General features: G+C 45.7%; 1 protein-coding gene across 1 annotated transcript; it reads right to left on the bottom strand.

Annotated features, from left to right (window-relative positions):
• Nucleotides 1-584: 584 nt before the first annotated feature.
• Nucleotides 585-9,920, bottom strand: LOC129328447 (zinc finger protein 420-like). The gene is made up of 6 exons (XM_054977512.1): nucleotides 9,847-9,920; nucleotides 7,520-8,018; nucleotides 7,320-7,368; nucleotides 4,707-4,786; nucleotides 4,294-4,420; nucleotides 585-2,876 (listed from the first exon to the last, which is right to left on the bottom strand). Exons 2-6 carry the CDS (start codon nucleotides 7,931-7,933, stop codon nucleotides 865-867), a joined length of 2,682 nt encoding a protein of 893 aa, XP_054833487.1. The 5' UTR covers nucleotides 7,934-8,018; nucleotides 9,847-9,920; the 3' UTR covers nucleotides 585-864.
• Nucleotides 9,921-10,360: the final 440 nt, after the last annotated feature.

Below are 10,360 nucleotides of genomic sequence, written 5' to 3'. Positions count from 1 at the left end.
TTCCCAACAGAAAGTCTATCATACCCAATAAAAATGTCTCAGATTTCAATTGCACTTTAGTCTTTAAAATCTTCTGTATTAGTAATTGTATTTATTTCCAAAAAGGTTTTGCTAAATTACAAGACAACCACATATTAAAGAACCTTCATGTTGAGTACTTTTCCAACATATATTCAACATCCTCTTACACATTCTAGCCAATTTCCCAGGAGTCATATACTATCAATACATCATCTTATAAAAAATTCACTGAAAGGCTGGAACTTAATCTAAATTTCAACCCTTTTAAACACATATTTTACTACTGTTCCATTAATACATCAGACCCAAACATTTTAGCCCATTTAATCATACATTGTATTGTCAAAGGCTTTCACGGCCGGAGAACAATGGTTGTTGTGGATTTTCCAGGCTGTATAGCTGTGGTCTTGGCATTGTAGTTCCTGACGTTTCGCCAGCAGCTGTGACTGGCATCTTCAGAGGTGTAGCACCAAAGACCAGTGTCTGTGACACTGAGATATCTCTGTCTTTTGGTGCTACACCTCTGAAGATGCCAGTCACAGCTGCTGGAGAAACATCAGGAACTACAATGCCAAGACCATGGCTATACAGCCCGGAAAATCCACAACAACCATAATCATACATTGTTTGACTTGCTCTTCTTCTGTCTCAAGTTTCAAAACAAGTTTACACAATTCCTTCCTGACCCCAAAGTGACGATCTGCATTACCCTGGGCATGTAAGAAAGGGCCATGAGAAACCAGCATGAGCTAATTCCTTCACACCCTCTTTCCCTATGTGGATTTGTTGATGAACAATAAGTCCTGTTCTCCAAGTAAACTTCTTTCCACACTCCAAGCATTTTTATAGTTTCTCCCCCATGTGGATACGTTGATGGGCAATAAGCTGTGTTCTCCAGGCAAAGCTTTTTTGACACTCCACGCATTTAAATGGTTTCTCCCCTGTGTGGACACGTTGATGGGAGGTAAGATAGGTACTCCGACGGAAGTTCTTTCCACACTCCACACATTTATATGGTTTCTCCCCTGTGTGGATACGCATATGATCAGTAAGGTGTGTTCTCCAGGCAAAGCTCTTTCCACACTCTATGCATTTATAGGGTTTCTCACCGGTGTGGATACACTGATGGGCAGCAAGGTGTATACTCTGGGCGAAGCTCTTCCCACACTCCCTGCATTTATATGGTTTCTCTCCTGTGTGGATACGTTGATGGGCAGTAAGGTGGACGTTCAGAGTAAAACTGTTCCCACACTCTAGACATTTATATGGTTTCTCTCCTGTGTGGATACGTTGATGGACTGTAACCTCTCTATTTCGAGTAAAACACTTTCCACACTCAGTGCATTTATATGGTTTCTCACCTGTGTGGGTTAGTCGATGGGAAATAAGGTCTGTACTCCGAGTAAAGCACTTTCCACAATCCATACATTTATACGGTTTCTCCCCAGTGTGGATACGTTGATGGGCAGTAAGGTGGGCACGCCCAGCAAAGCTCTTCCCACACTCCACGCATTGATACGGTTTCTCCCCTGTGTGGTTTCGTTGATGGACAGTAAGCTCTGAACCTCGAACAAAGCTCTTTCCACAATGCTCACATTTATATGGTTTCTCCCCTGTGTGGATTCGTCGATGGACAGTAAGCTCTGTAGCCCGAGCAAAGCTCTTTCCACACACTGCACATTTATACGGTTTCTCTCCTGTATGGATACGTCGATGAGCAGTAAGGTGCGCGCTCTGAGCAAAACTATTTCCACAGTGCTCACATATGTATGGCTTCTCCCCTGTGTGGATTCGTTGATGGACAATAAGCTCTGTAGCCCGAGCAAAGCTCTTTCCACACTGTTCACATTTATATGGTTTCTCCCCTGTGTGAATTCGTCGATGAACAGTAAGCTCTGTACACTGAGCAAAGCTCTTTTCACACTGCTCACATTTATATGGTTTCTCCCCTATGTGTATTCGTCGATGGACAGTAAGCTCTGTACCCCGAGCAAAGCTCTTTCCACAATGCTCACATTGATATGGTTTCTCCCCTGTGTGCAGTCTTCGATGGACAGTAAGCACTGTACCCCGAGCAAAGCTCTTTCCACACTCCCCACATTTGTATGGTTTCTCACCTGTATGGATACGTCGATGAGCAGTAAGGTGCGTGCTCTGAGCAAAACTCTTTCCACACTGCTCACATATATATGGTTTCTCCCCTGTGTGGATTCGTTGATGGACAGTAAGCTCTGTACTCCGAGCAAAGCTCTTTCCACACTGCTCACATATATATGGTTTCTCCCCGGTTTTAATTCGTCGATGGACAGTGAGCTCTGTACCCTGAGCAAAGCTCTTTCCACACTGCTCCCATTTATATGGCTTCTCTGCTATGTGGATTTGTCGATGGACAATAAGCTCTGTACTCTGAGCAAAGCTCTTTCCACACTGCTCACATATATACGGTTTTTCCCCCGTGTGAATTCGTCGATGAACAGTAAGCTCTGTACTCCGAGAGAAACTCTTTCCACACTCCGCACATTTATATGGTTTCTCACCTGTATGGATACGTTGATGGACAGTAAGGTGGGTGCTTTGAGAAAAGCTTTTTCCACATACCACACAGTTATATGGTTTCTCCCCTGTGTGTTTTCTCCAGTGTGTATGAAAGGCTGATGGATAAATGAATGTTTTTCCACACACGGGGCAACTGATGCTTCCATAGTATTGTAAGATGTTCTGGGATTCAGCACCCTGAGAAGCAGAGGATTCATCCTCCCTCTGCTGTTTTGTTCCATTGCTTCTTCTCTGCTGTTCCTCTTCTGATAGGGGCTCTTGCAGTCCTTCCTCAGGGTTTTTCTGGGGACCACCACCCTCTGGAATGAGGAGGAAAGACCTTAAAACAGAATCAAGGAAAGGCGGCCATTAACTGCTCATGGTTAACACCAAAACAGGTATCACCTAAGGACAAGACAAGCCCTTCCTCATAGGCCTTGGTCTCCAGACCCCTCACCATCTTTGTTGCACTCCTTTGGTCACACTCCAGCTTGTCAACATTCCTCTGAAACTGTGGTGCCCAAAACTGAACTCAGTACTCCATGTGATATCTAAGCAACGCAAAGTGGTAACCATCACTTCTTGTGATCTGGACCCGACATTTCTGTTGATGCAGCCCAAAAGGGCATTGGTGTTTCTAGCTATCGCATCACACTGGTGACTCATGGTCAGCGAATGATCTGCGCAGACCCCTATAACTTTATCACATGTCCCACTGCCAAGAAAGTCTCCTCCATCCTATAATTTGATTTTTTTCCTACCTAAATGAAGCACTTTGCATTTATCTGCTCTGGCTGAAATTACTTTTGCTAGTTTTAGTCCTGTTATCCAGCCTGTCAAGATCATCCGGAATCTTGAATCTATCTTCTATTGTATTCACACCCCTCCCAGTTTAGTATTGGCTGCAAATTTAGTGAGAATCCAAGTCACAGATTCCTGAGGCTCTTCCCCTTGCCTTTCCTCTCCAAGAAGAAGATGAGGAAACACTGACAAGCAGTATTGTCGAAGGCTTTCACGGCCGGAGAACGATGGTTGTTGGGGGTTTTCCGGGGTTTTCCGGGCTGTATTGCCGTGGTCTTGGCATTGTAGTTCCTGACGTTTCGCCAGCAGCTGTGGCTGGCATCTTCAGAGGTGTAGCACCAAAAGACAGAGATCTCTCAGTGTCACAGTGTGGACACAGTCTCTGTCTTTTGGTGCTACACCTCTGAAGATGCCAGCCACAGCTGCTGGCGAAACGTCAGGAACTACAATGCCAAGACCACGGCAATACAGCCCGGAAAACCCCCAACAACCACTGACAAGCAGTCTTTGGGTAAGATCTTTCAGCCACTTACAAATACACGTAACATGTGTACGCCTAGGCTGGTCTCGGCAGAATGAACACCATTCTTCCCATCGTCCCCCTCTCCACGCTGTTATCCTCCTCATGCCCGATGGGAGACGTTCAGGACTTTGGAGCAAGGATACGTCTTTCCATACTTTATAAAATGCACAGCAAGGGCCCTACATAAGTACAAATATTTGCTCTGCTCTGAAAGGACCATGAGGAGATTTCATTGACATCCCATAATACTTGGGGAGTCTGCTTCATACACAGAAGTCCCTCCATGACCTATGTGTGGATGGGACCCACTGGCAGACTGAGAGGCTCCACTGGAAGAGGCCAAACGGAGTTCTTCATAGAAGGAGCCATTTCTGCCTTCAGCACCTGTGAATTAACGGAAAGGGGAGCCTTACCCAGAGAGGCCACAGCCTGACGATTGTCCTCCATGACTTCCTTGTGAAGGCTTCTTTGGTCCGGATCCAGCATAGCCCACTCCTCCTCAGTGAAATTGACAGATACCTCCTCGAAGGTCACCAGACCCTGAAAAGAGCACAAAAGAAACCCCTTTCTGCTCTTAGATAATAGAACCATTCTTTCCTTTCTAAGGGCAAGTCAAAAAGTCTAAAATTAGACATTTGCTTACAGGAATACACCTTCCATCAGACCTTTTCCTTCCCCATCTCGTGGACAGCACCCCTAGCAGCCAAGGGGGAGAGAGAGAGAGAGAGAGAGAGAGAGAGAGAGAGAGAGAGGTTCTCTCTGGGCTAGGGAGGGGTAGGTGGCACAGGGAGGCACCAAAGGTCATAATTTACAGTTCCACACTTACCCAACATGCCCTCACGGAAGCTGCTCTCTCTCTGTCGCAAAACGATGCCAAAGTATCCGACACTTCTTTCAAGGCCTGACCTGGAAGGGTCAAAAGGTATTGGAAGACATTTCTTTCTTTCTTTTTTTGAACTTTTTATTGAAGTAAAACACAACATACAAACTTAAACATGTACAACAAACAATCAATTCAATACAAAGCATTTTGGTTGTTGTGGGTTTTCCGGGCTGTATTGCCGTGGTCTTGGCATTGTAGTTCCTGACGTTTCGCCAGCAGCTGTGGCTGGCATCTTCAGAGGTGTAGCACCAAAAGACAGAGATCTCTGAGAGATCTCTGTCTTTTGGTGCTACACCTCTGAAGATGCCAGCCACAGCTGCTGGCGAAACGTCAGGAACTACAATGCCAAGACCACGGCAATACGGCCCGGAAAACCCACAACAACCATCGTTCTCCGGCCGTGAAAGCCTTCGACAATACAACAAAGCATTTTGTTACAGGAGGAAGGTAAGCACAAAAGATTAAAGTTATGTACATTTACGGAACTTGTGAGCATATAAGCTACAGTGTGAAACCCCTGGATAGAATTATTGTTTGCAGAATTTTTGATTTCGGCTGAATGTTATATTTCTCAACATATTCAAAGAATGGGAACCATTTTTCCACAAAATTAGAATTCTCAGGAAACCGTTCAGCTACATAAAGATCATTGTGGGTTTTTTCCACAATGAAGTAATTCCACACTTTTTCGAACCATACTTCAACTGTCGGAGCTGAGTTTTTCTTCCAAACCAATGCTATCTCGTTCTTTGCTACTACAAGAAAAGTTGCAATCAATTCTTTTCTAATTTTAGGTATAGGTAAATCACCCCACTGATTCAAGAAAATAAGCTTGGGGTCTAACGGGACTATATACCCTGTTATTTCTCTGATTTCTTCGAGCACTTTTCCCCAATAGTTTTTAATAATTGCACATTCCCACCAACAGTGGGAAAACGTCCCTACTTCTCCACATTTCTTTGGAAGACATTTCTAAACTATCCAAGTATTTAGCATTTCAGTTACCTGTATGGGGGAAACAAATTCTCCCTCTTTTGGCTCATGGTCACAACTACACTTGCACCCTAATTAAGCATAATTTGTTGAATCCATACGTTTGCAAAATCCAATCTTGCCATGGTTATCGTAGAGAAATCTAGGCCACTCTGAGATGCAAGGAATAGACAGTCCTAAACCTACCAACAGACTTGTAGCTCCCATAACCCAGTATCACGTGGCACGTGGGCAAGATCGGCACATACGGGGAAAAAACCTTGCTACCACTGAAGTACTTCACTGGGGGGCCCTCCATCTTCTTGTGAAAGTCACCCATCAGGGCAACCAAGGCTGTTTCAGTCCCATAACCAGGGTGTGGAAAGGGTCTAAAGAACTGGCCTCATTCGGAAAGCCTGATGCTGTCCAGCCACCACCCATTCAATCACCTTGGCCAAGAATGGAACACTTGAGACTGGCAGAGTAAGATCTTCTGGGTCCAGGGCAGGCATCTTCAGAAGTGGGCACACCACAGCCTGTTTTGAGGCCAGGGCGAGAACCTCCCCAAGGAGGCATTACGTCCCTCTCACACCCAGTTGCCCAGGCAAAGAAGGGCAAGGGTCATACAAGCAAGTGGTAGGCCTCAAAACCTCCATAGACCCTGTCCAGATCCTCAAATTGAAAATCCCCCTCTGCCATCTGAAAATCAGTTGCTCAGATCACCTTCCTCCAGTTCAGAGCTAAATACCAGATCAAGAGTCTGCCATGCAGAGGATGTGGGGCCTGTTATTACCTGAGACAGATCCATGATTGTCACAGAGGCCATGAAATCGTGAACCAAAACTGACAAGGTAGCCTCCATGCGGCTACATCAACAGCTGCCCCTACATGCGCTTTCTCTGTGGTGGCCCCCACCTTATGGAATGGCCTGCCCGAGGACGTCAGGAAAGCGCTCAGGTCCCTGGTTTGCCATAGAGGACACCAGACTGAATTCTTCAGGAGGGGTTTCTACTCAGGTTATGGGGCTGTGTCATAAGAAATAGCTCAGAGAGATTCTTTGATAAGATACAGGGACTGTAGACTATGCTACTGGAATATACATATTCTGTTGCTGGGCAGTTTCCATGTTGCTAAATATCCCATGCTAATTAGTGGGGCTTTGTTTCAGAACGTGTTCCTCTCTGTGCTCGGCTTCATGCTTGTTTTCAAATTTTCTGCTACCATCTCCTATTATATGTGTTCACTGAACAGCCTAAGTGTTGATCATATTATATATCGCTCAGTGAGAAAGGCAAATAAAAACAAACTAAATAAAACAAAATGAATAAAATTAGTTGCCTGACTGGTTAAATGTACATGCATATAATACAATTGGAGATAATTAGTGGCTTAAATCACTTTTTTTTCATTTATCTTGTCCCAAGTTTAAACCAATTCTAGGTTTTTACTTCCCCAAATGAATATTTCTAAACTGAGAAGCTGGAGTGGAGCATCTTTCCAACACTAGACTGGGGGGCGGGGGGAAGCAGCCCACCTACCCTCAAGGAGGATATCCAGTGAGTAGAACAGCCCTTTTGGTCTTACCTGAAAAATCTGCTCTGTAGTAAAGCTCCTGCACAATCTCTTTCTGCACCTGAAACAGAAATGGGGATCCCAGAAAGGAAAGATTGCTGAGGAGAGGAATGGGAAAAGGGGACGGGGTCTAAACAATTTGGATATGGATTTTAAGGGTATGCTTGATCATATCTTGTGCCCTAGATACTACCCAGATGAATCCCTCTCACCTGCTGCTCTTGATTCTTGGCATCTGCTTGGCTCAGGAGGAAGCCTTCTGCCAGGGCCACCGCCTGGGAGCTGGTCTCTGGCCCACATTCCCTGACCCAGCTCTCCATCTCCGGGGGCAGGACGGCCATTAATTGCTCCAAGACCACCAGGTCCAGGATCTCCTTCTTGCTGTGCCTTCCTGGCTTCAGCCACTGGTGGCAAAGACGGTGTAGGCGGCTGCAAGCCTCTCGGGGCCCTTTGGCCTCTTGGTAGCGGAAGTACCTGAATTGCTGCCGCTGCACATCTGAAGGGGAGAAATCCTCTCCTGGGACCTTCCGCATTGTTTCTTCCCACTGTTCCCTTCCGCTCCCAACTTCGGTGGCATCAGGGCCTTTTCTTACTTCTTGACCTACTGATTCTGGCTCTCGCTTCATCCTCCCTCCCTCTCCAGACAGCCTCCACCTGCCTTCCTCCTCTGCCAGATGCTTCAGTAAAGGCAATTGCCGGATCTATGACCTCCTGCAAAGAGAAGATTGAATGGTTGGACCTATATATCCGGACACCTGCATCCCATAACCCATAAGTCACAAAAGCTGATGGAGCACCTCGGAACCAAGGTTGTTTGTAAAGAAGAAGCCGGTCGGAGCAAACAAAGAGGATCTTCAACACAGCAAGCCGAAAGGCTCTGCTCTGCTTAATAAAAGTATTGCTAAACTATAGACTGAAGTTTCCTGCAGTGTTTAGAAGTCAGAGAATATTACATGGTATGCAAATTTGCCAAGTAGCTGTGAAGTTAGAAAGGGTGGACCCGAAGCCAAACGGAGCAACTTCGAGTCCCAGAGACGCTGGATCTCTCTCATCACACAAAAGACTACAGGAGAAGATTTTAACAGCAGTTCAAGGAAGACAGTGGAGCCATGAAGGAGCCAGAGAAAAGAAAGAGGTCCTTGTTTTGAACATGATTTTGATAGGGGGCTTTCAGTCTAAAAGGCGTTATTCATTTTCATGGAAGGATCTGTTTTTACATTCTGGCTCTTTTTTATGCTGGGTTTTTAATTAATAAATGTTAATCGTTTATGTTTTCACTATCATGTGCTTTTAAGCTGCCTCAGTTAGGTTCTCTGGAGAAGCATCATATTCTATAAAGAAACCAATATCTAAAGAAACAATACAAGAAAGCAAAGCCAAGCAGAAATCTTTCAGAGTTCGGTGGCTGATCAGAAACCCAAGTGTGACATGTCTCACTGACTCGTTCAGAAGAGATCATTTTGCCCCGGGTTTCATTAATTCAAGAGGGAGGGTGGATTTCTAGAAGCCAAAGATCTTACATTAGCAAAGGTAACTGAAGTGCACCAAGAGGCAGAAATCACCCAGGAGACAGAAGAGCTGAGGGCAAGGAATAGCCGTGCTGATTCTGTAGGCAGAATTGTACTTTTAGAAAGCCACAGCACAGGGAAGAAGGGAACCCTCCAAAGACCCAAGTTTGCTATTCCAGAACAGCAAGAATAAAACAGGAAAGCAGTGAAGGGACACAATAGCACTATAGCAACATCTGGGTCATGATAAAATTATGGAACTGCCTCTCTATCTATGCTCCACCTCGGGAGCGTCACTCATCTGAACTGGGCCTTCTGCAGGTGCCAGCCTGAAATTGGGGTAAATAACAGCACCCGTACACGTGCATTCTCTACGGTGGCCGCCCACCTTATGGAATGGTGTACCTGAAGAGGTAAGGAAAGCTCCCACTCTCATAGCTTCCTGCAAACTGTGCAAAAGTGAATTACTCAGGAGGGCTTTCTATTGCGGCAACTGGCCTGTGCTGGGAGAAATGGCTCAGAGAGATGCTCTCCAAAAGGGACCGGGACTGCGGACTATTCTACTGGGTTCTTTCCATCAGTGTTGATGAGCAACTTCCCTGTCAATGAACATGTTCATGTCAAAGTATTTGGGTTTTTGTCTTCAGCAGTGTTTCATCTGTATATTTGGATCTATGCTTGCATCCAAATGTCTGCAATCCTACCCTGTTGTACTGTGTGCTGAATATCCCAGCCACTGATCATATTGACTTGCACTGGGTAGTCCGCTTCGAATCTCATTGGGAAAAGCAGACTACAAAGAACGTAAAAAAATTTTTTAAAAAACGCGCACACCCCAGAAAGGAGACGCCTCTTTGCTAGAGTTTGCAGACAGCAGCACAACGCAGAGAAAATGCGGCAGGAGAGGCCTGCAGTGAAGAGGAGCTTCCAGAGAGCACGCAGAAAAGCCCTTCGGAAGAATGCACTCCTCTCGTTAATAAAGGCGACAGCAGGGAGGACTTTTGCAAAGGGAATATTATTGCATGACTTACCTCTTTTGCAAAAAGTCCTCAGGTGCCGTTTCAGCTTCCTTTCTACCAACCGCACTACCAACAAGACACACACAGGACGCACGTGACTGTCGCACATCAGGTGGCCTCCCCTCTTCTGGCCTCTCTAGGAGTAGAGGCTCCTTCCCTTTAACCCTTCGGTGGACTCTCCAGAAAGCAAAAAAGATCCGATTTTGGCTTTGTTCTGCCAGAGGGTGCATTTGTGCAATGAAACAAAACAAAACCTCTGTCCCATTGCAGATTATTTTTTAATTCTATATGCAGCACCTGCTGCTTTGGGGCGCCGTCACAGCGTAAAAACAACATGAATCTAAGGCCCAGACCTTCATGGATTCTCAGGATTTTTACATCCCCCGACTCACCATCAAATCAGATGTCACGACCGCAGCCACAGCAGAGTGCCCCACAAAAGTCAAACTCGCTGCTGCTTTCTGGGAAATGGGGGTAGAATAGATTATATCCCGGTCCAGAGGAACCACCGCACAGATCTCACGGA

The sequence above is a fragment of the Eublepharis macularius genome, chromosome 4 (genome assembly GCF_028583425.1).
Source record: "Eublepharis macularius isolate TG4126 chromosome 4, MPM_Emac_v1.0, whole genome shotgun sequence".
In the NCBI taxonomy this organism is placed as follows: Eukaryota; Metazoa; Chordata; class Lepidosauria; order Squamata; family Eublepharidae; genus Eublepharis; species Eublepharis macularius.
This window is presented reverse-complemented; position numbering and strand designations above follow the sequence as displayed.